The 26,933-nt window shown below is 44.7% G+C and overlaps 3 protein-coding genes across 8 annotated transcripts; all 3 read right to left on the bottom strand.

The window, feature by feature from the left end:
- Positions 1–6,663: 6,663 nt before the first annotated feature.
- Positions 6,664–13,112, bottom strand: LOC123110670 (uncharacterized). Of its 5 annotated transcripts, none has more exons than XR_006453544.1 (8): positions 12,596–13,093; positions 11,914–12,103; positions 11,671–11,781; positions 11,416–11,570; positions 10,602–10,711; positions 9,277–9,373; positions 7,374–9,188; positions 6,664–7,256 (listed from the first exon to the last, which is right to left on the bottom strand). XR_006453544.1 is itself a non-coding variant. In XM_044531256.1 (8 exons), exons 4-8 carry the CDS (start codon positions 11,545–11,547, stop codon positions 7,173–7,175), a joined length of 648 nt encoding a protein of 215 aa, XP_044387191.1. In that variant the 5' UTR covers positions 11,548–11,570; positions 11,671–11,781; positions 11,914–12,103; positions 12,596–13,105; the 3' UTR covers positions 6,664–7,172. The 5 variants fall into 5 exon arrangements, 2 of the variants coding, with proteins under 2 accessions (XP_044387191.1, XP_044387192.1); XM_044531256.1 differs by having other exon boundaries at positions 7,374–7,484; positions 9,277–9,354; positions 10,602–10,844; positions 12,596–13,105; XR_006453542.1 differs by adding an exon at positions 10,819–10,844 and having other exon boundaries at positions 7,374–10,711; positions 12,596–13,097.
- Positions 13,113–14,483: 1,371 nt separating this feature from the next.
- LOC123110669 (transcription initiation factor TFIID subunit 8) lies at positions 14,484–18,386 on the bottom strand. Its single transcript, XM_044531255.1, has 2 exons — positions 16,742–18,386; positions 14,484–14,936 (listed from the first exon to the last, which is right to left on the bottom strand). Exon 1 carries the CDS (start codon positions 17,951–17,953, stop codon positions 16,865–16,867), a length of 1,089 nt encoding a protein of 362 aa, XP_044387190.1. The 5' UTR covers positions 17,954–18,386; the 3' UTR covers positions 14,484–14,936; positions 16,742–16,864.
- A 295-nt stretch (positions 18,387–18,681) lies between these two features.
- LOC123110668 (asparagine synthetase domain-containing protein 1) lies at positions 18,682–24,439 on the bottom strand. Of its 2 annotated transcripts, none has more exons than XM_044531253.1 (15): positions 24,238–24,439; positions 24,012–24,126; positions 23,775–23,924; positions 23,194–23,397; positions 22,981–23,112; positions 22,407–22,784; positions 22,243–22,310; positions 21,939–22,053; positions 21,699–21,804; positions 21,046–21,139; positions 19,913–20,088; positions 19,700–19,799; positions 19,502–19,618; positions 19,340–19,396; positions 18,682–19,043 (listed from the first exon to the last, which is right to left on the bottom strand). In XM_044531253.1, exons 1-15 carry the CDS (start codon positions 24,334–24,336, stop codon positions 18,936–18,938), a joined length of 2,019 nt encoding a protein of 672 aa, XP_044387188.1. In that variant the 5' UTR covers positions 24,337–24,439; the 3' UTR covers positions 18,682–18,935. The 2 variants fall into 2 exon arrangements, with proteins under 2 accessions (XP_044387188.1, XP_044387187.1); XM_044531252.1 differs by having other exon boundaries at positions 22,981–23,116; positions 23,198–23,397.
- Positions 24,440–26,933: the final 2,494 nt, after the last annotated feature.

Here is a 26,933-nt window from a genome sequence, read left to right as displayed (position 1 = left end):
TATAGCCCGGATTCACTCACTGATGACCGACACGCTCGTTGCTGGGTCATGTATGCTTGTCCCTGTAAGTTAGTGCCACTTTGGGTTCACGACTAGCCATGTCAGCCCGGGCTCCTTGTCATATGGATGCTAGCGACACTATCATATACGTGTGCCAAAAGGCGCAAACGGTCCCCGGCAAGGTAAGGCGACACCTGTGGGAATACCGTGCGTGAGGCCGCAAAGTGGTATGAGGTGTTACATGCTAGATCGGTGTGGTTTTGAGTCGGGGTCCTGATAAAGTGACGCAAAAGGAAGGCTATGGGGTTATCAATGCAATGGCAAGGAGTACACAAAGTTTTCGTTGAAGTTATCGTCCTTGCTTATGGTTGAGGGTGTCAAAATGGTGAAGTGATCGTTGTCGATGACGAGTCCGCGGCGAAGATGAGCGGCGGTGATGTCGTTGTTGAACCGTCCCTAAGTAGCCGAAACACATTAGGAAACGAGAACCGCAACTCAAATTCTCAAAGCAAATGTGTCAAAATTTGTTGATGGTTGGAAGCGGGTGAGCGATGGTGGTTGCAGAAAGCGGTGGTGGTATGCGGAAGTATTGGTGTAGGCCCGACCAAATTGGCAAAATTTAGTCCGGGCTTGCGGGCTGGATGTCTGGGTTGTCGCGTCGGATGTCCGGGTCCTGGATCCGTGGATGAACTCAGTGGATCGCGAGGGAAATGAAATTTCTAGAGCAAAATTCAAGAGATTTCACAAAAGGAAATTGGGGAAATGATGGGGGAAAGCTAGATCTACCTGTTACACACGAAATCCACGGATCAAATCCAACAAAACTTCATCACACCAAAAAATCACAAAAAAATGGGAGGGCTATTTTTGTGGGGATTTTTGAAATTGGGTAAGAACACAACAAAATTAGGCTAGAAAACAAAGAGGGGGGCTCCAAAATCGTGATCAACATGGCTCGTGGTACCAAGATGATGTAGGGTAGAACCCTAGGTGCCCGATCTTTCATGAATGGAGCGGACCCCGCGAAGAACACGACGAACACGAGGGGGAAACACGAGAGGATTCACTCAAACCAGCAAGATTCAATTACACATGTGCTAGATCTGAATACACGAAGAGATACACGATCCAAGTCAACTAAGGATGATACAAGTAGCAAGTTCTTCTTCGTGAGGAGTTCTTGAAGGTCTTCCCGTGATGGGGTCTTGAATCCACTTGGGGGATCTTCTTCGTAGAGGCCGTGGTCTCCGAAGGAGAAGGTGTCAAGTGGATGAGCAAAGCTCTATCTCCCAATGAGCTAATCCTTTGCTAACCCTAGAAAGAGGGACTTTTGCAAAAGAAATCTAGAAAGCGGGAGGAGGGAGAATATAAATAGTCTAGGGGCTAAGGGGTACATGGGCCTCGGCCCTTTCACTATGCGCAGACAGGAGGAGTCGGACGTTCGGGCGTCGGGCCAGATGTCTGGGCCTTCGCGAGGTGCCGGATGTCCGAGTGTGTGGGCCGGATGTCTGGGTTGGCAGGTCGGTTTCTGTGCTCTCTGGATAGGCGGTGTCCGGATGTCCGGGCTGGGGTCCGGATTTCCAGGCTGGAGGCCGGATGTCCGGACCCTATAGACTTGGTTGTTGGGCCGATGTTGCTGCCGACACCTCCAGGGGTCGGACGTCCGGATCCTGGGAGTTGTTCTCGGTTCCTTCTGTTGGTTCTCCTCGTCCATGAACTTGTAGACTTGTCCATCTTCACGTGCATCTTCGAGAGGGTCTTCTTGGTACCTGATCATGCACAGCATTCTGGACTTAGGTAGTAGCCATGTCATGAGAGGATCATATGGTATATCACTAAGGAGAGATGTCACCTTGGTCTCGAGAGATCTAGCTCGTGCCCATGTCATAGGTCCTCTTGGCACTCGGCGAGACAATGGTAGGTCCATGGGGATGACCATGAGATGCTCCGCATCAAGGCTAGACCACCATAATAGGCTCATGTTTGATTGCATCTATGCAAACCCGGTGTATCCAGACCGATGCTTTCAAAGCTGGTTCATATGTCTCTGGATTAGTTCCTCCACTGTCGGATTTCGGGTTACGGTAGACCCTTGAGGTTCGAACTCTGGGGTGCGCACGAAGATCTTTCCCCTACCAACTCACGTCTCGAAGCCTCGCAAGGAATCTAGGCTAGAAAGAAGAACACACAAGGGACACGAGGTTTATACTGGTTCAGGCCACCATTGTGGTGTAATACCCTACTCCGGTGTGTGGTGTGGTGGATTGCCTCAGGGGCTGATGATGAGCAATACAAGGGGAGAACAGCCTCGTGAGGGGTTGTTCTTGAGCTGGGGCGATGAACTGCTTGGGTGAGTTCAGTCGCCTCTCTCTCTCTCTCTGGTCTGCCCGAAAACTCTCTCCTGCTCCACTCTGTGGTGGCTAGCCCTATTTATAGAGGGAGGCCCTGGGCCTCTTCCCAAATATTGAGCGGGAAGGGCGCCAACAATTGGCCATTTTGAAGGGGAACATCTAGTACACTTATCCTGACTAAAGTTGGTCTTCGACTGCCAAAGACTCTGGTGGTGACGCCGTCCTGGGCTCCACGGTGACCTCCATCCTGCCGCTCCGCTGGTCTTGGTCTTGTTGCACCGAAACAGTAACCTTTGCATGATGCCTTGGCCTGTGTTTGCCCCCTTTGCACCGAAGGGGAAACAAGGACACTGCGCAGGCCGGCGCCCGCCTAGCGCCCGACTGGTCTCAATCGTCATGGCTTGTGTCACGGGCACCTCGCGAGGTACCCTTCCTTGATCTCTCCGCCCCCTCGCGAGCCTGCCTGATGAGGCTGCTCCTGAGGAAGCTTCCTGTCGTCCGCCCCGCGAGGCTTGGCCCCTCGCGAGGGTCTTGAGCTTGAGATGATGAAGCTGGGCTGCACTGGGCCCCCACTTGAGCCACGCTGCAGGCCGCAGGCAGGCAAGTCTGGGGACCCCCGTTCCTAGAACGCTGACATCCATACTGCCAACTTCGTCAAACAGCATGATAAATTCTTTGTGTAGAGGAGGAATTGTACCGGAGACCTTGGACACAACAATATCTAGAAGGTGATTGCAGCACTGCACATGATGACCTATGGCATTCTTGTAGATTTGATTGATGATCACCTGGCAATGGGAGAGAGCACTTTCATCAAGTGTGTGAAGCCATTTGCGAAGGTGGTGGTTGAAGTCTATGGGCAACAGTATTTGAGAGCACACAATTCTCAGGATACTCGAAGGTTATTTTAGCTGGACAAAGCAAGGGGATTTCCAGGGATTCTCGGCTAAGTTGATTGCATGCATTGGATGAGGAAGAACTACCTCTCAACATGGTATATGGTCAGTTCACATGCCATGTGAATGTTGGGCTACGCGGCATGCAACTATTACATAACCAAAAAAACTATTGCACAGATCACCCAGGAGCATGCTTAGGAGATAGATCACGAGGTTACCACTAGACACACAGTCCTCGTAGCGGAAGAGGGGTCAGAGTAGCGCATCGCCGGAGTCGTCTCCTCCTTGTGATCTACTTCGAACGGTCGATTGATGGATCCCTCGAACAGGTTCATTATGCAATGCAAGTGCATTGCCTCTAATGGTATTCGCGCATGCATGAGGAATGACGTGCAGCAGGCTATTAGGTCCAATCGCACAGTCGGGCGGTGAGTGGAGGTGGTTAGTTGCAGCACATGCAAAGCCCTAATGACGACACCAAAGTAATCAATTGGTACTTCTGCCCCACCTCACTTGTACTATGTATAGGCTTCCATTGTAGGCTCAGCACATGGCCTTGCATGGATCCTAATGCCCAAAATATGTTTGGCCTAGATCCAAGTCTAGCCGGATCACATCCGACTACTGAAGTCGGATTCGGCCTCACGGGTTCCTTTACTTATACGCGTGACCCCTTAGGTTCTTGTCCACTTGGTCACAAGTCGGATCGCATCCTGCTCGTCCGGTCGGCAGCGGCTTCTACCAAAATGTGTCAACTCCAAGTGTCCGATGAAGCCGGTTCATCGAACTTGTACAACACATCTAGCTCATGTTCCTTTTGCCTCACGATATATGTTTCCGGGCTCAAGTCGAATATGTCATCATTGTTCCAGCCAGACCTCTTCCTCATATCATGATCTCGACTGCCAAAATTGGATTACCTCAAAATCCCTGTCGCATAGCCATGCTTAGTCCAGTCACATACTGACATCACACGAGGGGCTCAAGAGTATGTCTCTACCCGGACGGGGAAATCCCATCTTGCTCGACCATTTCTCACGACATGGATCTAGACAAGCCTTAAACCGGCCTTTATAGCAAGCCAGTTATGGAGTAGTGTTTGATCAACCCAAAGCAGGTCGATCACCATCCTGTACCGATGCACCAACCTTAGGTCTAGGACACAAAACACATGTCGTACTAGAGACTAACAAATGACATGTCGTTGCGTCTCATGGTTGGATCTGTCCGACTCGGGCCTTATTTCAACTCGGATTCGACTATGTTGAATCCGACTCCAGATCTTTCTGGTCCATCCACCTTGTCAAATGCTAGTCTAGTCGGTTGTGAGTCCACACAATCCTTTCGGCTAGGGGCCATTTAGAACAATCAACATACAATGCATAGTCTCACAAACAAGTCGCATGTTGACACACATCATTGATAATGCCCGCGGACTATATATTAATCCATAAACACATAGGAGATATCATCATACATGAGTGCCTCTAGGGCATATCTCCAACTGAGAAGGATCCCACCATCATTCTAGAAGTCATTGCAGACCAAGAGACATGGTTTTTGCACGCCTATTTTGGAATGCTTGGAGTTTGCAATGACATCAATGTGCTCCACCAATCACCACTCTTTGCACGGTTAACCGATGAGGAATCACCATCGGTGGAGTTTCAAACAAACAGTCACACATACAATATGGACTATCTGGGGATGGGACTTATCCAAAGTGGGCGACCTTTGTGATGCCAATTCTCAACCCCCAAAGTAAGAAACAACTTCATTCTCATAATGCTCAAGCAACTTCTAGGAAGGATGTGGAGAAGACATTTGGGATTTTGCAAGCCCATTTTGCTATTGTGCGAGGACCGGATCGGTTTTGGGACCAACATATTCATTAGTACATCATGATTGTCGTCGTGATCTTGCACAATATGATCATCGAAAATGAGTGTGGCCAAAAGTTGGATTACTCCTACTATGACTTCATAGGACGGGCGGCGCATCCATGTAGGAGAGGCGACCGCATCCCACACTTTCTTCAAGTTCACCAAGAAATATGAGTTGTGAATACTTATGAAAGTCTTCAACAAGATCTCATCGAGGGGTGGTGGATATGGAATGGGTAACAAGACACTAGCTCTACTTCTATGTTTTGTGTTATGTTTGATGCGCTTTGTGTTATGTTTGATGGAAAAGTGTGTTGAATTTCAGGTTGTAGATTGATGAACTATGTAATAATTAAGTATTGTTTGTGATTTATTTGTGTGAGATTTATTTGACTTGTGTAGAAGCTGAAATTTAGGCATCCAGTTTTAGGTCTGATGTAAAGGCATAATTGTTTTGCCTACATAAATCTTCTCTCTCCTCACCTAAAACTGTATTTAGATAGCCAGAATTTTGTTCTACTAATGTAAATTCTCTATGAAAATGAATTGCTCTCCAATACTTAGCTCCTCCAAGCCTCCCAGGTACGTCCCACATGTCAGAAAGGTTGTAACTTTTTATACTTGCTTGGCCATAGGTGGAAATGAGAAGGGATAAGGTACTCTAACATACTGTTGGGTGCGTTTGGGCTGCTGAAATTTGGGCCCGCGGGCAAGCTGGCTCACATGTTAGTGACCCAACTGCATGGTGCAATATGTCAAAGAAATTAAGTCTACGACGATGGCATAAGTGTTTCTTAGCACCGTATGCTGCAGTTGATTAGCATCAAGTTTCAGCCAACATTAACCATGTCCTAAACACTTAACAAGCATTAATTGAAGATGAACCCATTGTTATTTAAAATTTACACTAGGTTGTATTGGTTCTTCCATGTAGTCGAGCAAAGCAAATTTTATGAATATTGTGTGTAACTTGTATATAATGAATTATATGGTTCATGTTGTTTTTGTTGTGACTTGTTTATTTTTATTTTTCTATAAAGGTATGTCAAGTCCAGGAAATCTATATATTATAGATATAATATATCTCTTCTAAAAAATAGATATGATTTGTTTCAACTAATATGTGCTCATCATTTTTTATTATGTAGGTCAGATTTTGGGTTAGCTTCATAGGCATGTTATGAATGAAAAAATCCATATTTTTTTGAACACGTTACAATTAAAATCGCTCACATACACAAGCATACACTCACCCACATAAACACGCACACGCACACCCTATCCTTATGAGCACCGCCAAGAGACTGAGCCGGCGTATCATCTTGTGATTGACAAAATTGACACCGACACCTTCGTTGTCGACTGGAACGTCTCCTCCCACTGAACGCACATCGCCGAAAGACATGAAATAAATTCAGGGAAATGCGAGCACCAATGTCAAGTCCATGACTCGAACTCTCGTGCGCTGCTGATACCACTGTCCTCCTAGCCATCAAACCATTGGTTGGTTCACAAGAAGAAAAAAATGTATTCGGTCAAAAAACAAGGAAAACTTGATTGATAAAGTTAGAAAAGAAGTTAATTCCATTGCCCCCAATCTAGCCATGTTTAGTAAGAACTAGTAGTTGGGGCGCGCCACGGGCGCGCCGCTTAAGGGGCATCTGGGCGGTGCCAGGTAGATGAACACCCTTTTTACTTTCCTTTTTGGATCAAGATAGCGGCACATGTACATGCAATTCTTGATGGAACTTACTATATTGGAACATCATCTGAGGAAGAAACTGGTATGCCACGCCCACAATGATATAGGATCGACAGGAGCATGTTGCTGTTTGGCAACATAAGATGCATTAATAGAAATTGCACGCATGTCGGCCCCGACAGCGGTGGCAGGCCCTTGATGCCTCCCTCTAACCGTGCGGCTGACGATGCGGCGGCAGTAGCTCGCCGTCTGACGATGCGGCGGCAGTAGCTCGCCGTCACGAACGGCGACGACCCTCCGGGACACGATGTTGATGGAGGGAGATGTTGAGCTTGGTTTAGAGGTCCCTGATGGCAGCCCTAGTCCTCTCGATGGCAAACGGCTCCGCACCGTTGGCGTCTTGGTTCCTCGGCTTCCTTGCCTGCAAATGAATTCCACTTCATATCTGTGGCATGACTGGTTCTGAGCTTCTAATGATTATATGAATTATGAGAGAAGCGAGTGTGCTCGATCAAATATACACGGACTTCCGGCTCACCTTGTGGCTTTGAAAGAGCTGGAATGGCTCCGGCAAAGCTTTACAGACGCCGACTTGCTCGTCGGCGTCGTCACCCTCAACATCCCCTATCAGAGCAGTTCGTTGAACTGTCTATGTACAAAATAGCAATGATCAATGCTACAGTCTACCTTCTACTTACGTTCTATGATGCTGTTTTCTCAAATCAGATATCAAAAGCATTAATCCTTACTCTTAGGCCATAGGAAAGAGCCAACAATTAGAAACAAAAGGAAATACTGGTGAAGATAGAAAGCCTTCTTCCGGTTCTTCTTTTTTGCAAGGACTTTTCCTCAGCAAACATTTGTAACACTGGTTATAATTATTTCAGTTCTTAAAAAAGCATGGGACGAATAGGAGAAAATAGAGGAATATCAAGGTAAGATCCTAGGAAAGGATGCCTCAAATTAACTGAAGGCCCACTGAAATGAGTCAGATATATCATGCAATATGAAATAACATTCTTCAAATTGTGCGAAGGAACTACCTTTGTTGTCCCATTGGCTCGATAGACATCAAAGTAATGTGAACTAATTCAGTCTCCGTCTATCTACAACCTTATTATATCCTAAAAAAAGCAAAACTAATTATACCACCATAAGCTTTATACAAACCACATCAGACAGATATTAGATCAAAACGGACAAGAAAGCATCAATGAAGTTTAAAAATTCCACCCTCTAGATCAACATTGAATTGTAGACTTGACAGCGAAATCAGTTATTTGCAGCTTCTTTCCACAAAGTTCGCAAAAGTTACAAAAAATAACCTTTTTTAGCAGAACTCAAATAACCTTGTTGTTCAAATATGAGAAAAGTTATATCTTAATGATTAACCAAAGTTTGTTTTCTTGAAAAGTGTATCAAACTTTTACGAGAAGGCTATACAATATTTTACTAAACTAAATTCTTTCAGGATGTCTTTTGAAATCAAGGCATCCCTCATCAAGTCATACTTTTCTAGTACCTCCTACAAATTCTTCAAAGAATAGTACACCATTACATAGCAATGCCTAGAGTTAAACATAATCAACTTTGGCAGATACATACTTGAATGTGTACCATTGTTCCTGCCATCTTCTGTCAGTGCACATTGTGTTTGCTTGAACAACCAACTTCAGTTACAAGGATTATACAATAGTAGACTTATTTGTAAATCAAAAGTGCTAAGGAATAAACACTGCAACATAGTTCCTGATATTTATGTAGCTACATAAACCAGGAACATAAATTCCACACCAATTAAGTTGCTATTTGAAGATGTACACAAAGAGATAATAAGAGAACTTATATATGGACATGAAGAACAAAATCTGACTGAAACCAGTATATATTATCTCTCTGCCAATGTATAGCTGTTGTATTAGAAGGATCTGTCGTTTGAATACAACAGGACATATTTTTAGCTATATAGAATCATGTATAACTGTAATAGTAGTATAAAGCTACAATGTTCTGTCTCCTATTGGCTCTTACATAGTTATAAACAGATTACTATATAATCATGTTACTGAAACAATACATAAGCAAATCCAATATGCATGTCAAGCTTTCTCTAAGAATAAATTTAGGTATGCCATAATAAAACCAGAGTAGTGATTGTTCAAGACAAAACTGGTAGTTCACTTGGTTTCCTATTTCCAGTTGTCTCTAGTAAGAGTTTTACTGCAAGAAAAAAGCTTGGAACAAATTTGAATCCTTAGATCCATAATTAAAATCTGCAAAACTGAATATAAAAAACAGGCACCAAAATATCGAAAAACATGGAAACTGAGAAGTAGTTTTTATTCAAACCACCCTGTCAGAGAAATAACAAGTATTTAGAGGCACAAATAAAGGAAAGAAAAATATATTACTACTTAGTCTTCCAGGTGGTATCGTGGTACCTCTTCTCCCATTAAGAAAACAGAAGCATTGCCAGACATCTCATCAAGGGCGCAACTCAGTGCTTCACGCACAGTCATCTAAAGTGCAAACAAAGAGCTGCATAAATTTTCCAGACAAAATCTTAACGTAAGCAGAGCAGAAAATTACTCAAGACAAACACAAATTTCTAAACTGCAACAAGTAAAAGCATATTAACAAACTAATATGAGAAACATTTTCAGTGCCCAATCACATGACTAATTAGCTCAATGTCCAGTTCTTTCAATCTTATGAAATCAGAACGACCCACCTAGAGAAGTCCTTGCAGAAAAGGGAAGTCCTCCCGCCTAGCAACCTCGGTAAATATCTCCCCATCACTATCCATCAGAATTCTTAACCACCTTTACACTCATGTTTATTCATAAAATATTAGCACCGACGAATGTGAGGTCATACAAATTGTTAATGTCTAATGTACCCACCAAATTTGCGACGGCACATGCTTGCAAATGAATTTCTCTACTTTACAGTACTAACATCAGAGAAGTGTTGTTCCATGTCGCCGTCATTAGTGATGAGGCATATGTTAGGAAGCGAAATTATTAACATGCTGATCAACAAAGCATTGTGTTACAATACACGAATACAACAAAATAAATAAATGTAGTAGTAGTATAGCATGTTTTTTAGGGTTTAGCATGGTTTTTCGTCAACAGAGTATAATACACGAAGTTACTAAAACATCGATCAACAGAGCATTGTGTTAGATAGCAGTATAGCATGGTTTTTCCAGAAACAGGAATGTGAAATTTCAAATTTTCAGCTTACAACAGAATACTCAGTGTTTCAGACATTTGGGTATTATCACACAGTTTAAATTAGTGACTATCTAGTTCATAGAAGATGTTAGAAGATATTACAAACCTCATCTACTGCATTATCAAGAAGTTAAGATATAGTTGCACGACAATAGAGAAGTTATTAGATAAATATTTTACATGGTGGCATACATATCTTGAAGACCAAACATAAAGAAGAAAAGTCATGAGTACATCATACCTTTACTGGATTGATATTCATAATTATTTCAGTGATGAACTAAGCTTTAATTAAATATTATATATTTTTGTCTTTCGCCAAAACCTAAAATAATATAACCTTCGTAAAAGGTACCCTAAACCTCTAGCATATATACTAACCCAAAGTAATAGAAGTGCCTATGAAATAGTTTTGACCAACAGAATCAAACAATAGCAACCGAGGCCTGACCCACCGGCAAAGATGAGAGGACGGAAACACGGACAGAATAAAAGCGAACGGTTACAAGGTGGGAACTGGGTGCTACCTGCTCGGATGGGGAGCGATTTGGCACTGCGGCTGCAGACGAAGAGGAGGCATGTGGACGGCGAGCTTGGCGCGCCTGATGCTGGCTCGGATCGGCATAGTAAACTAACCCTACATCCAGTTTATAGAAAAGAAAAGGCATCATGCATGTATTGACCAGAGCAAATTGGGTCAAGATTAAATTTAGGTAAATATATAAATTCGGCAATGCTAAATACCTCGAAGGAAAAATGACTTGGCAAATCTGATCAATAGAATAAAGCAAAATCATAAGAAAATTTGCTGGATAGAGCTGTTGTATGCAGTGTTGACACGCTCAGCTACGTATGTTGCATGTTCCCCTTGCTTATCATGTATGGCTTTGCTACCCTACACGAATTATGACTCCTCTGGCAATATAGAACTTGCAAGCTAATTATTTCTACCATTATGTGCCTCCTAATGATCCATGAACCAATGAAATATATAGCTTGCAAGTTCATGGATCATTATGTACCATTATTTCTACTCTTTGGAGTGGCCACATGTGTATCTTTGAATCTCCAAGTGCCACCGGAAAGATTTACATTAGATTCGTGCCAACGGAAAGCTGTATGCAATGCCAAGGGAATCACACCAGCGACAACTTACAGGAACCAGATGAGTTAGGCTTAGTTGTAACTGCATAGATTATAAATTAACGGCCACATGTTCAGTACAGGGATTATGTTTTTAGCACAACATTCTAATTTGTGACTGAAAAAATATTTCATCAATCATTCATGAAACCTTAACACTACAGCAACTCCACGACTATCCTTTTAGAAAAGATATACCTTGCGCAATTGAAGCGTCAGATTCTCAAGAACCGGTGAATATTCAAACATAGAAACAAGTGGACGGAGGTCTGGTTGCACACACCGCTCATTCAGCAACAGTCTTGAACTTACTATAATGTCGGGCACCATCTCAAATCCCTTCTAAAAATAAACTGAACAAAGTGCACATCAGTAACGGTTCAGGGTACAGTGTAGAGAGCTAGAAGGGGCGGTGGATCTGAAAATTTGAAGAATAGATGTAGAGACTTGTACATAGTTTCTGAAGCTGAAGAAATTGTACAGAGAAAGGTATGAAACAGTGAAGCAGACGGCAAGCCACCATGTGGGGCCACGCCCTGTTCCTTTCCCCGTTGGTCTCGCTCCCTTGAGGATCAGAGGTCATTCAAAAAAATAAGAAAGGAACCACAACACTTACACAATACTGCATAGATGGGCAGAAAGAGAAAGAGTGATAGAGATCAGGGGCAAGGGGGAGAAGGATTCAGAGAAATTTACGTTGGCATCATGGATGAACCTGCCACCTCGACCCGGCTCCCCCGTCCGCCCTCAGCAGCAACAGCAGATCGAGCGGATCCCTGCACCGCCGCCTCAGCCCGTCGCCTTGAAGCATTGCCTGCCCACCGCCATCGCCAGGAGATGCCGCTGCCACGTTCTCCTCCGGCCAAATGCGTTGTCGCATCCCGCGCTGAACAAGTTTCAACCAAAAAAGGAAATGAAGATAGCGAATGTATCTTTCCAACTCACAGCCACCCAATTATATATATGGTTTCATGGTTCGTTCTTATACTCTCTTCAGTAGTTCTGCTTAATGCTTTTGTAACTCAAAGTCTCTCTGACTCTTCAAAATCAAGCAAGAACCGGAAGATGCTAGCAGAGAATTTCATCCAACATTATGCTCTACTTAGCCTGACATACACTGCTGAAATTTGGAACAATAATTCAAACACAAGTCTGCAGCATGAAGAGTTCAACGTGTACTCAAGTGAGAAGGTTAATTCTGCCACAGACCAAATGTTCACTGCAGCTCCCAGAGCCCCACGATCAACAAAACCAGCCAATCATACAGAAACTGGGTAGGGTTATGTAGCAATCTCCTAAGAAATTCTGCTCACCAAATACTGAGGAGATAACTTGGCCTAGGAGAATCTAGCGGCTAATTCAGTAGTGAGAGGCGGACCTGGAATTAGGTAGTTGCTACGCGGAGGGTCTTGACGTACTCCTCGTTGTCGGAGTCGAACAAATCTCTCGCCTCCTCTTCCTCCTGGTCCCCGTACCCGGCGGCGGGCCTGACGGGCACGACGCCGAACGAGTTCGTACTCCCCGCCGCCCCCGTCGTCGACGCCGTCCTCGTCCTCATCGCCGCCGGCGAGGCTGCTGTTGCGGCCGCTGGAGGGGCACTAGAGGAGGAGGAGACGGCGGCGGAGGACGAGGAGGATGAGGACGAGGTGTCGCCTCCACCCTCGGCCTCGGCTTCGGCGCCGTTGGATCTGGAGGGATGGGAGGAAGGAGCGGGGCGTGGGGAGATCGTTGATCTGCCACCCGCCCCCGGTGCTCGCCGGAATCGGCCGTCGTGAGTGGTGATGGCGGCGGCGGCGAGCCGCGGGGGGAGAGAAGAGAGAAGACTTGCGTTTGCGTATGAGAGCAGGGATCGACGAGAGGAGCCGCATTTTCTATTTTTTCCTTCGGCACAGTAAAATCTACGTGGCATAGGCGAGGAGGCGCCCTTACCGCGACTGTTAAAGGGTTTAATGCATCCTTTTTGTGAGTGCTTATTGGCATAGCTCGTCCTTGAGTGTTGGAGCTCGTAAAAAACAATTGTAAAAGCTTGACTTAATACTAAATTGAAAAGAACAAAATAGCATTTGTCATAGGCAAATCCAATAGCTAGACTAAAAGTGACTAGGTTTCAAAAAGATCGAGTAACTTTTTTGAACTTGGGTGACTTTATTTAATTAATAATCATATCCTTAACAATAAGAGGAATAAGGAAATCAGGGGGTTTATCATGCCACACCCATGACTCCTGACCCAAAGAACTAAACGAGCAATAGTATGAGCACACTCGTTTATATCATGCACACAATGATTTATCATCGCCTTGCCAAAAGAACTCATCAACCTTCGACATCGGGTAACTTAGGGTTTGTGCCCCAACCCCTCCTTGTTTCAAAAAAAAAAAAAACTTGGTACCCACCGTTTCTGAAAAAGAACGCCTATAAATATTAGCAGGTCATCCCCTGCTAAATGGACTTGTGGCCCACTGTACGTCCGCTATGACCCGCTCTGCTAAACAGATTTGCGGCCCATTGTATGTTTGCTCACTTTCAACTCTCGAGTATGCTCGGCTTTCTTTCTCACATGCATCGCATGAACAGTAAATTAAGGGAAAATAGCAACAAACATTAAATAATTCTGAACTTTTGTGTGATTAACATGTTTCATCTGCGTACAAAGTTTCATGAAGAAATAATCATTTATAACGCTATGTGCAACAATAACATAATGGATGCTCCAAAAAGTTGCTTCTGAAAACATTTTAGTGCACCGATTTTGTTCTTTTTTGCTAGACAGCTACGAATGCCATTACATCACAAAATTTTGCATATAGGTAGAAAACAAAGGAATGTTTGTTACCATAAAAAAGAAAATGAATTGTTTGCCATCTTTGTGGATTTTACTATTCATGGTAGGAGCATTTGAGCTTGGGAATAGAATGACACATTCAGAGTGAAATGTTGTCACGCCAAGTAGAACTGAACTAAGCTCGGAACCTTTCTACAAAATAGATTCACATACCAGCTGACAGATACCAAATGGGCAAGGAGCAGCCCATACAAGCAGCAAATCCCGCGTAGACATCACTTGGGATCTTGATTAAATTTCCTTCGGAAGAAGAGAACCCATAAAGAACTGCAAATCAGCAGCAAATATCACAGAAATATCCAGTCCAGATTATCAGCACATACATAAACCATCTAAAAGAGAGCAGATAGGAGTGACAGAGATGGAATCAACATATATGAAGAATCAAGGGGTGCCCAGCTCGGATCAGATACACAGTTGAATGAAACAGGCCAAAAGAATGATGATGTATAGTACAATGCCGTTACAGCCTCAGCGCACTAATCAACACGCTCCAATCACAGAAAGCAATACAACGAATGGGTGATCACCATTACACGGATGCAGCTGGATAAGCCAACCAAATCAACACGTACACCCCTTCCTCTTTGTTGAGAGGAGCGTTGGTCAGAAAAATCAAGTCAGTTTTTGTACAAACATCTCCTCTCTGTCTTCCTAGCTACAAAGGAGGAGCATCATGCCTTTGGATGGTCTCCAAAATCAGCTCCCTACGAAAAAGGCTTGCTTCATTCCAGTGATATGTCGGAACGAGCAGGAACTACAAACCTAATAATCTCTGGGGATCCCAATGCTGATGCTGACAGGAGAGACTGGGTGCAGGTTACAAAGGTTCGAGCTTGCCAGTAGGCCGAAGGTTGCATCGTAGGATACCTGGCCTGCACAAATCACCAAACATCTAGTCAGAAATGACCCAACTAGTTTCCTATAACTAAGTTGTGAAGCAGCATACAAAGATGACATCATATTTCAGAATGGTTCTCAACTATTCTGCTTGTTATTTTTCAGTCACTTGCACACACAAGTGTTAAATACTGTGCCAGCTACTATAACTGCTTTAACTGTGCACTTGTCATCTGAATTCTGAAAGGATGCCAAAGCCAGTTCCCAGTTAATTTCTGTCCACTCCATAATTTTCAATGGGAAGTCGTAACTTTTTCATAGAGCCAAACCAAAGCAGAAATGTATGGCAATATATGATTATATATGCAAGGACATCCCACAAATTATACTGCTGAGCTAACACTCGTGGGATAAAAAGGACATGCTAGCCTGACGAGTTATTAGTAAAAGCAGCATCAACACTCGAGCACAAACAGCTTACTCTGCTACATGCAGTACGTACAGGCCTACAGGGGTGCCTAACTACCTAAGGATAGAACTGACCTATTGGATTCTAGTGCCACCAAATCTTCTGATGCTACCAAAAGTTATTGAAAGTTCTATTTTATTTTAGATTGTACTAACATAATCTAGCATGCTACAAAAATTAAAAATAAAAAGGGCAGCCCGGTGCATGTAGCACCCGCTTGCGCAGGGTGCGACCACTTTGGTCTTTTGTATGCAGCCTTTCCCTGCATTTCTGCAAGAGACTGTTTCCAGGACTCAACCTGTGACCTCATGGTAACAAGGAACAGCTTCACCGCTGCGCCAAGGCTACAAAAATCAAACTCAAACAAAATACATGTAACAAGCAACATAAAGGAGAAATTCTGCTGTGAATAGTACCTCCCTCCCTCAATCTCTCCAGGATACTGTCTAGTAGGAACTTAGTCACTAATCTTCATATAGGCATAGGCCAACTCTCTTCGTGTGTTTACTGTGCTATTGATAAAAGAAAAAAGCACGCCCAGACAGGCGTTTAATGTGCGCATAATTGCGCTCAAGACGCATGCCTAGTGCCTTTTCCCACTTAAACTCACACAACTTTCATGCAGAGTCGCTGATGCAGCCAACATAGAATGTTCTCTCTCTTAATAATCAAGTACTAGCACATTTCTAATTTCTTAGTTGGTCAAAATACTACTGTACCTGTTTTGGTCTTAACCCACAACTGAGAGTAATCAGGACTATGCTTACTATCATCAGAAACCCAACAACAGAGAGTAATCATGACTATGCTTACTACCATCGGAAACCCTAGGCCCTGGCTATTGCTCAAAATTTCTTCTCATCGCTGACAAACATAGGGCACAATAATCCAGGCGCCCTTAGTTTAAAAGCAGGCTGTGACGCATATCAACACATAAAACTCCCAATCTAAAGTTTATACCGTACGACATGTAGTGCAAAGTCTACATAAGATTATCAGAATGACTAATTCACATCTAGATGTTTTTTAAGGATGTCACATCTAAGTAGTTCGTCACATAATAAGGGGCTTCAAGATTTGTACAAAATATTTTTTAATTGTGTTTTTGCTGATGTTGTGTGATGTCATGCTTAGATGTGACATAGTTATGTCACATCTAGATGAGTCCTAGCCACACCCTAAGATTATTTACTACAGTTGGGTATCCTTGTCCGACTTTCAGGTAACCAAAACAGACGTGCGCTGCATTGCCTAGAACAAACTGGTGTGGGCTCAATCTCATTTGATTATGTTCAGTTTAAATGAAACTCCAAAGCAAGTAAGGAACTGATAGCCAGCAGCAATTATCACAAGTGAAACATTTCAACATACCTCAAGATTCCACATATTGGAGATCCACCGTCAAACTGAAATGATCATAGATCCCTTCTCCCACACCCCAGCTCGCCATAATGCAACTCCATTCTGGGCACTGCACTTCTTCCACCAACCATATTAAATCTGGGGCAGTTCCTGTGGGTTATCCATTGATGCCCTCAATATCATCCCAGCCCTCCGCTTCCGGTCATCCTTTTGTTCCTCCTTCAAAAACGACGGGTCCTCCCTCAGATCCATGGAATTTGAATTGAGGGCCACTGCCAGGGGCTTCTTGTTTACTCCAATCTTCAGGTGCACTGGTGCCCTCACCTTTGGAACAATGCTCTTTTGGTTCTGATTCTGGTCCCAACCTGTCCCAGAATCAAGCTCCATAGCATTTGCACCCTGAATTGCTGGTGCAAATGCATCAAGGACAGAAAGTTTCTTCCGCTCAGAAGGGATATCAACCTCTGACACCTCCTTGTCTCCATGCGGCAAAGCAGGCTCAAGAAAAGGATTTCTCTTGCTCCCAGCTGGTTGTATCTCCTTCCCTTTGGCTACACTATCCTCAGAAACCGCTGGCCGAAACCCATCAGCGCCCGCAAGGGCCAATCGCTGCTGCAAGCTGAGCAGCGACTTCTCGGCCTTCCTCCGCTGCCGCACTTGTTCGACCATGTCCACCCTGTCCTTGGCCGCCTGCTCACTCCACACCTCTGTCCTGACGTATGTGTGCGGGTCCGGGAAGGCCGGTAGCCACTCGGGCACATGCCTCATCCCAGACTCTCTCTCAGCCACAGCAAAGCTGGGCGTGGGCTGCGGAGCGCGGGGTATAGGGAACTTGGGCAATGGACGCGTGAATGGCACCTCGTCCTTGGAGTCGACGAAGGCCATGAGGTCCTTGACGACGCCTGAGCCGACGAGGCAGCGGCCTGAGGTGCCGGCCCCGGCGAAGCCATCAAAGTCGGTGCCGATTTCCTCGAGGGACTGGATGATGTCGTACTCGTTGGCGAGAGCGCGGCCGGCGAGGTTGGCGTGGAAGGCCGCGGCCCTTCCCAGGTGCGTGAGGTAGCGGAGGAGGACGTCGACGAGCGCGTCCACGGCCGAGCGGTGCGTGCAGTCGAAGCCCGCGGCCTCGAGCGCCTGCGCGACCGCCGCCCGCGCCACGGCCCTCCCGAACTCGTCCCCACTGCCGCTGCCGCTGCCGCTGCTGCCCGCGCGGTCACTCATACTGCTCCCTCTTGTCCTCCCGCCGCTCCCGACCGGTCATACCGTCGAGCACCTGGCGGGCGTGGCGGTCCCAGATCCGGAGCTAGGGTTAGATCTCTGCTCGGGCCACGCCGTCCGCGCCACCATCCAGGGCGAGCCGAGGGGAGCTAGACGCAGCCGCGCGACGGAATTGCGCGCCCGACCGCCCTCCCGCCCGCCTCGAGCTCGCGCCCCCGGCGGGATTCGAATTCGGTCGGCAAGAGACGACGCGGCGGGATCGCGCGGTGGTGGGGGGCGGGGATTGAGCGGGAAATCGAGAGCGGGGTGGGTTTGGAAGCAGGAGACCGTTGGGGATTTAGGGTTTGGGGAGGGGAGCACGCGCGGGGGTTTGGGTGGGGCTCTCTCTGATCCGAGCACGCGGGCGGGCGGGCGAGGGGAGGTGGAGACGAAGGCCTTGGGGAGAAGGGAAGAACGCGTCCGCTTGACTTTATAGAGGAAGGCGTGTGGAAATCCCGTGTGCGCGAGCCGGGTGCGCGGAGCTCGGCGAGGACACGTGGCGATGGACGGTTGGTTCCGCCTCGTGGACTCTTTCCAGCGTGGACGCCGTGTTCTCCACGACGGGGTTCTGTTGCTCGGGCCTCCGCAGAGGAAGGCGGCCCAACTGGCCCAGTTACAAGTGAAATATGCCAAAGGACAACACTAAAATAGTACAGACATTTGCCTCAAAAAAAATAAAAATAGTACAGAGATGAACTGGTAAAATAAAAACTAGATTCCTCTGTTTTGTTATCCATGGTTGCAATGAATAAGAAGGTATGAGAAAGAACAAAAATTTCATGGCTGAACAGCCAGTGATACAGCATGGCATGCTTCATGCCAACATGACTACAACCCATAACAGGATGAACTGAAGAGAGGAACCGGACCGATCACCGGCATCCGTGCCGCTGGAAACATGTGGCAATGCAGCATCTGGCACGTCGAATTAGGTTTGTTTACCCCGTCAGTGGTTACGCTTGTGGACCTCCACGCTGCCTGCTGACGCCAGGTTCGCGGCTCGGTTGCTGCCAAAGTTCTTGCGGTTTGATTCCCTTGCTATTCTCGAACCAAACTGCACAAAGCATCAGATGGAATGGAAGTGAAGACACATGAGTTTCCACCACAAGAGTGCTCAGGCATATTGTATGTGCGGACAATCGAAATACAGCTGAATTATAATGCAACAGCTATATAATCGTCGTTTTTAAGCAGAGACAGATTCATAAAAGGTTTAAACAGTGACATTGGGCCCTCGATTCACACAATTAACTTGCTCACTTGTTGCCTGCGATCTAAATACTGTAACTTTTTAACACACAACACTAAAACTATTCTACTGAAGGAAACAAATGGTTATAAATGATGTACCTGGATTGCTCGCTTTGGCAGAAAAGCAGCTTCTTGTAGACCCAGCAGCTTTGCAACCTGCAGCATTGTCACATTACTTAATCAGCAAAAGGAGATGGAGATCAGAACATAGTGTGTAACAACTTAAATATAGATAAGAGTTAAGAAAAACGAAATGCAAACCTCTCTCAGAATCTTCTTATCACCCTTCCCCACAGGTTCATCAAGTTTAGCGATATCCCATAGTGGAATTTCCAACAATGTTCTGATCACACTCTCATCAAGAAATGGAAAACGAGCCTGTCGTGGGCACATGGGTACACATCAGCCACTACAAGCCTATAGCCAAAGCTGAACTAAAAAAAGCATGACGAAGATTACCTCTTTGCCATGGTCAGAAATGCACCTATCATCTCTTCCCATGTTTCTTTTCCAAATTCTTTGCACATCTAGTCTCATTTCCTCGTCCAGTGAAACCCATCTAAATAGGGGTATAAAACATGAATTTAATTTGTTTTTGCAACATCTGCAAAAATATCTCAAACGACAGTCACATTATTTAGCATGCAGTACAATAAATCAATGCATACATACCCTCCAACTCTATATTTAGTACGATGTCTACCATAACCAGCACACTGCTCATCAGCTCCAGAACCAACTAAAAGGACTCTAGATGTTGACTTGTGCTTGTAGCGATCACCATCTTGCCCATTCACCCAACCATCCCCGCTAGCAGCTAACCATAGGGCTATACCAATGTTCAAATCCTGTGCAAAAGATCCAGCATTTTAACTCAAATAAATCTAACAGGAGCAAAAGAGCATAGTAAAAATTTCCAACAGTCCATCATATTTTCAAATTAAACAGATATGTGTGAATGAATAGAGAAGAAGTGCTAAATATTATCTTCTATTGTCCAGTACATGGTGCACACACATGAAGACGATTGTGTCATATGACGGAACTATGGTGAACTGTGGTCTCAAGGATGCCAAAGGGTGTTCAGATTTCTACTCCCACCAGTCCACCACTAATCTTACTGCAGCCTCTTACACATAATCTCCCACAGAACCACTAGGAAGATGCAACCACCATAACGAATGCACATAATAACCAGGTATTTTTATAAGTAAATATAAGCTTGGTTAGAAGGGATGGGGAATTCGGGGGATCGGGAGTTGATGGGCATGCGGATGTAAGTGAGATGAGTACTGGAAGTTTAACGGTCCAAATGTGCATCGTTGCTCAAAGAATGTTTAATAAATCTTAGTGTTTCATCATAAATTGGGATGTCTTAAAACTACAAATCAAATTCCTCAAGAGTTTCTCGTCTCTTGCAAAACAGGGGACCAGGACTAAAAGCAAACACCCATGTCAAATCCTACCTTAAACTTCCTCCTCTAAACTCCATCCCCCAATTATTAACAAACAGATCTAGTCCATGAGACCAGTACTAAACTCTTATCTTTTATTATATGCCAAATGTGATCCCAAAAGAAAAGATGGACTTGAGTCTTGACAGACTTTTCTTGTATTGTCATATGCAAAAAAAAAATGCATGATTCGAAGTTTACAACACCATTCCAAAATCCAAATCCAAGATGAATTAAATCGAGTGACACTGCATGGATGACTCGATCGTTCATACGTTGTTTGGCCTTCAGCATTGTAAACCAAGGAAACTAACCTAATGAAGCATTAGTGGGATATAAGAAGGTACACACCATATAGGTGTTTGAAGGGTATATCAGTGACATCACGTGTTCACTTTCCTCTTTCAAGTTGGCCAAATTACTGTCAATCTCAACAAGACGCCATCTGCAAATAAGACGGTGAAATGAATATCATAATGAACACTTCATTTAGTATTAGTCCGACACTCTGATAAAATTTCTTTTACATGACCAGACCAATGCATGAGCATAATATTGGCTAGCATGGTAAAACAAAAATGCAGGACAAAAAAAGTTAATCGATAAGTGAACGATGCAACACAAGGATACAGTATCAATCACTCCAATTAAAGCAACAGAACATTTACAGTGCATGATAGGCATGATCGAGGAACTAAGAAAGCACAACCGTAAAATAATGCAAGACGCAGATGACAGATTATGCACATTAGAGCATATTGATCATCTGATGGATAGAAGGCTTCCAAAGTAAACATCATAAGGTTCATCATGTATGAGGAATTCATTAGGCTATAACCACAAGTGCAAGAATTTGAGTCCAGAGTTCATTTTGCACAGAAACATGATGGAAGTACTGTCTGTCTTTTGATATGTTCAAACCAGCATCAATACAAAATCATCTATGTTCAGCACCAGATACAAGCTGTCAAGGCAAAGAATATCGAAAGTTCAGGTCAAAACACCTCCGCAGAGGGGAGATTCTCTGAAGCTCCTTCAGTCCTGCCAGTGAAGAAACTCTATCTGGAGCTAGCTGCCCATCAAAACTGACATTCAGCAAATCAATTGTCCCTGCGCAAAATCTTAGTTAGTTTTCCTCAAAAACCAAAGTTTGTGGTGTACTATGAAGCAGCTAACTTCCTTGCTATCATGTTAAAAAGATGATAGTGATGAATAAAATGTAGTAGCAACACACTTGAACATACATTTGGAATCGAGGCACTGGTCTAGTAATGCTGCAAGTATCATGGAGTCCAAGCCACCAGAGAAAAGGATTGCTATCGGGGCCAACTCCGCTTCCTTGAGTTTATTCAGATCACCCTGTCCACAGCAAGGACTCTGTAAAGTTGGCCTGATAGACTAGTAACAGAAAATGCAACATGAAAAAGGTAGAAGCATTTTCCTTCCAAGAAAGAAGATAGAACCATTTCAATGAAGGTCTCAAATCATTATTACACTGGTGGAGTTGTAAAAAAAGAAGGCAATATTACGAATATGTTGGTTACTCACCTGATACAGTATGTTCACATTGGTTCGCAGCATTACAGATTCCCTTAGTGCAACTAATACTCTATGTGCTGAAACATGATAGAAAAGTATCAGCATTAGTAACTTCGTAAATTTAAATTATCTCGGGTAATTTTTAGCAAACATCTGATGCACCTACTGTATACCTGGAGATAAGCAAATATCTGATGGGAGATCTCTTTTCTCAAACCCATTACTTGTACTGTCTTCAGCTTCTCTGAAACACGAAGACAAGTGATGGTTCCCTTTGTCAACAGAACCCATGGCCGAAATTAAGCCATCCACAGTTACAGTAGGAACTGTTGATTTTCTCTCCCATTGTATTAACGTATGCAACGAAGAATCCGTCCAATCATGTTTTCTAACTTCGACGACACATCCTTCCTTCGTACATGCGGCATTATTATCAAGGTCTTTCAGGTGAATGCTGTATATCCCACAAGGAAGCTCTTCCCAGTAGCTAACTTTGGTATGGTCAGAAAAATCAGGGTCTGCTCCTGCCTCCAAACCATTTACTTCTGTTGCTGCAGGAGTGAAGAGGAGTATATATGAGAATGGACATGCACAAGTAGATATGAGTTACAACATTGAAAGCACGTACAAATTCAGAAACATCACAGTTTATTTTCTGTTCAGGAATGTTTTCACCTTTCGAAAAAGATGATGAACAAAACATTGATAAGATACTAAGAAAGATACATGAATTCACGCTTATCTTACCAGAGTTATTCCTTGAAAACGAAGGGGGTGATACTGATGATAATATAAAGCGTGAATCATCAGGAGTGGGCCAATGTACCAACAGGCTTCTTCTCCCAAATGCATCCCGGCCAAACCACAATGTTTTTGAGTCTGTCTGGAAGTTCAATGTGACATTGATGTTAGGAAACAGAGTCTACAATGAAATGAAAACAAGCCAAACATCACAATTACCTGCCTGCCAGTATATCAAAGCCCATGGTCCTTTAATAGTGGAGAGGATCTGTGGAACTGATTTCCCTACGCTCTCACGGCAAGGGGATGCTTCATCTCTATCAGCAACATGGAGGTCACAGCAACAGCAAGATTCCAGTGAAGACAAGAGTGATTGTGTGTCATTCTGATCATTGGCAATGTTAATTCCTCCATATATCTCACCTTATAATGAAAATAACAAGAGCAGTGTGAATTTCATGTAACATAATCACTCCAGTCCTTAGATACTTGGATTAAAGGAAAGCAACAATAATATGCCATCGATACATCGATGTGTGATTTAAACTGAAAATCAGAAGCATTTCCTGTGTACTGAAGTCAGATATATGTGCACCATGCAAAAGGGATTACGGTTGCTGTTGAATGCAAGTCTGATCAACAAATCATTTAAGAAAAATAATCAACTAAATTTGTAAGCACTACCAAAAATGTGGATGTCCCAGCATATAACAGCATATATGAAACATATCAGAAGACATTGATTTGTAAAGAAAAGAAAAAAGAAAAACAATACCGTCTTTTTAGTTTAACAGCATTACCATTATACACTAGAACACTTCCTGATTGCGCCACCAGTGGCTGCGAAACCGGCTCAGCTCCCCTGAGCTGCAGTGTCGCCCCAATGAAGCACAACTCCGTGGCACCAACACCACCACCAACCCCGTCTCCACCGTCACAATCTACACCATCTGCAACATACAACAGTCGTCATAAGCGATGGCCAAAGCGACCAAAATTACAAAGCATTACAAAAGCATTAGTGAGGGAACCGCCACCTGTAGCGCCTACGATGGTGCCGTCCGCGTAAAGGTGGAGCCTATGGCATCCAAGGCTGTCCGGGCCTCGCCGCCGCAGGGTCTCCTTGAGCTCACCCACGGACACGCCCTTCCCCTACACTCGCATGTACAGCTTGGCTCGATTAGGGTTTAGGGTCTGGGAAACCACAACGAGGAGGGATTTAACTCTGCTTTTGTAGGTTTTAACGGATGCTAGTGACAGTACCTCGTCGGAGAACGGTGTTCCAGATGCGGCGGCGGCGGCGGCGGTGGAGGGGACGACGACTAGGCAGTCGCCGGATAGGACGAGGGCTATGCCGCACATCGCTGACTTCGGGACCCGCTTGCCAGTGGAGCGCAATCGCACGCTCCGGCGCCGTGCATAACCTTTTTTTTCTTTTTCTTTGGGGTACCTTTTTTTTATTGAGAGAAGACGGCGACGTGCATAACCGGTTTCGCAGCACGAGGCCTTGGGTTTGGTTGGGGGCTTGGCCCAACAAAGTGTGTGTTCAGTTTCTTTTTTACTCACCAAGCAATGAAATCACTAGTTGAATAGTACTTGTTGTAAGACCACTCTAGTTCCCCAGGTTACAAGAAGTGGCCCACATGCAGCACGCCACTTGTTGTAATCGGGAAGTTTTCCCTTGTTCATAGATTTGTTTATTCAAAACGTTGTATCTCTCAAATCGTGCGTCCAAATCTCGAAGCGCCTTCACCGTTGGATTCCTCGCGTCGAGATTTTTAAAACTAGATCTCATATGTTGATAGGTTTTAACAAACTTTTTTTTTATGAAAAAACCGGACGAAAAAACCGAACCAGAAACACGGGTTTTTTCCCTTTCCGGAAGAGGCACGCATGTGCCTCCTATGAAATCACAACCGTGCCTCTCGCGGAAGGAAAATCGTGACTCTCACGGAAGGAAAAAAAAGAGAAAACGCGTTTTTTTCGTTTCCGAGAGGACGGCTGTGACTCGCAAAATCACAACCGTGCCTCTCACGGAATCAAAACCGTGCCTCTCACGGAATCAAAACCGTGACTCTCGCGAAAGAAAACAGAAAACGTGTTTTTTTGTTTCCGAGAGGCACGACCGTGACTCTCACTAAAGTACAACCGTGCCTCTCGCGAAAGCAAAACCGTGACTCGTGTGAAAGAAAAAAATAGAAAACGTGTTTTTTCCCATTTCCGAGAGGCACGGCCGTGACTCTCGCGAAAGCACACCCCCGCCTCTCGCGGAAGCAAAACTGTGACTCTCGCGAAAGGAAAAAAACGCGTTTTTTCCCATTTCCGAGAGGCACGGCCGTGACCCTCGCGAAAGCAAAACCGTGCCTCTTGCGGAAGCAAAACCTTGACTCTCGTGAAAGGGGGAAAAAGAAAACGCGTTTTTTCGCGCAAAAATCTTATTTTTGATCGAAAAGCTAAGGAAGACCAGTGGAAAACCAAAACATCGAAAAAAAACCTGGAAAAAACCGTTTAAAAAGCCGAAAACGCATGTGGAAAAATAAAAAAAGCAAAATCCGAAGGGAGCACCCAAAGCGCGACACGTGGCGAATGACTGAGAGCACGCCAAGTGGCGCTGTTGTTGCGAGGCTCCCAAAGAAGCGCTCTTAACTAGTTGCTCTGCCAAGCATAAGGATAACCCCTCAAAAAAATAAAAAACAAGCATAAGGACATCTCCAAGGTTGACTCTTTAAATCACACACCGCATCCATTCGCGGATGAGTAGGGACCAGTCCATGACAATGATGCGAGAGCTGGCCATCCGATTACATTTTGAATGATTAAAATATCTATGCAAATTTAAACAAACTGAATAAATTTCGTTCAAACTTGGATAAATTTTATGCAAAAACGGATGATTTTTGACATATTTGAGTTGACCCCTATTCTAACCAAGTCTAATTGATCATTGGCCCGCCATGAGCCCCAGTCCGCCTCCACGAAGCGGCCAAGCGGCTAATCGATCGATGATGATGAGCGCGTCAAGTTTAGCTTCAACGAGGAGGGGAGGAGTAGTGGCCTTCGTGGGGCCCAAGTATCTGCGGCCTCCCATGCTCTACTCTTCCTCACCATTGGCAACGTCTGCAGACGTGCCTGCTTCGCCGTTGTGGCAACGGGACGTGGCTGATGCGGAGCTGGAGACGTCGTCCGTGCCGTCGTAAAACTTCGCCGCCGCCTGATACGTCTCCATCGTATCTATTTTTCCAAACTCTTTTGCCCTTGTTTTGGACTCTAATTTGCATGATTTGAATGGAACTAACCCGGACTGACGCTGTTTTCAGGAGAACTGCCATGGTGTTATTTTTGTGCAGAAATAAAAGTTTTTGGAATGACCTGAAACTTCACGAAGATACTTTTTGGAATTAATAAAAAATATTGGTGAAAGAATCAGCCGAAGGGGGCCCACACCTTAGCCACGAGGGATGGGGACGCGCCCTACCCCCCGTAGGCGCGCCCTCCTACCTCGTGGGACCCCTAGACCTCCACCGACCTCAACTCCAACTGCATATATTCACGTTCGGGAAGAAAAAAATAAGAGAGAAGGATTCATCGCGTTTTACGATACAGAGCCACCGCCAAGCCCTATTCTTCCTTGGGAGGGCTGATCTGGAGTCCGTTCGGGGCTCCGGAGAGGGGAATCCGTTGCCATCGTCATCATCAACCATCCTCCATCACTAATTTCATGATGCTCACCGTCGTGCGTGAGTAATCCCATCGTAGGCTTATGGACGGTGATGGGTTGGATAAGATTTACCATGTAATCGAGTTAGTTTTGTTAGGGTTTGATCCCTAGTATCCATTATATGTTGTAAGATTAATGTTGTTATGACTTTGCCATGCTTAATGCTTGTCACTAGGGCCTGAGTGCCATGATTTTAGATCTGAACCTATTATATTTTCATGAATATACGAGTGTTCTTGAT

The sequence above is a fragment of the Triticum aestivum genome, chromosome 5B, assembly GCF_018294505.1.
Source record: "Triticum aestivum cultivar Chinese Spring chromosome 5B, IWGSC CS RefSeq v2.1, whole genome shotgun sequence".
Classification (NCBI taxonomy): domain Eukaryota; kingdom Viridiplantae; phylum Streptophyta; class Magnoliopsida; order Poales; family Poaceae; genus Triticum; species Triticum aestivum.
The sequence above is the reverse complement of the archived record's forward strand: the minus strand, read 5'-3'. Positions and strand labels throughout refer to the sequence as shown.

Bases quoted from the DNA above. Each gene is read 5' to 3' on its own strand.
- LOC123110669 (XM_044531255.1), bottom strand. From the start codon at position 17,953: ATGAGTGACCGCGCGGGCAGCAGCGGCAGCGGCAGCGGCAGTGGGGAC.
- LOC123110668 (XM_044531253.1), bottom strand. From the start codon at position 24,336: ATGTGCGGCATAGCCCTCGTCCTATCCGGCGACTGCCTAGTCGTCGTC. The intron at 20,089-21,045 runs GTGTGTACCTTC...TCTTTTGCACAG, and splicing joins ACCCTTCAAACACCTATATG to GATTTGAACATTGGTATAGC. The intron at 19,044-19,339 runs GTACATCATTTA...TGCTTTGTGCAG, and splicing joins TGCCAAAGCGAGCAATCCAG to TTTGGTTCGAGAATAGCAAG.
- LOC123110670 (XM_044531257.1), bottom strand. From the start codon at position 11,547: ATGGTGCCCGACATTATAGTAAGTTCAAGACTGTTGCTGAATGAGCGG. The intron at 9,355-10,601 runs GTAGCACCCAGT...TTTGCACTTTAG, and splicing joins ATCGCTCCCCATCCGAGCAG to ATGACTGTGCGTGAAGCACT. The intron at 7,257-7,373 runs GTGAGCCGGAAG...ATTCATTTGCAG, and splicing joins AGCTCTTTCAAAGCCACAAG to GCAAGGAAGCCGAGGAACCA.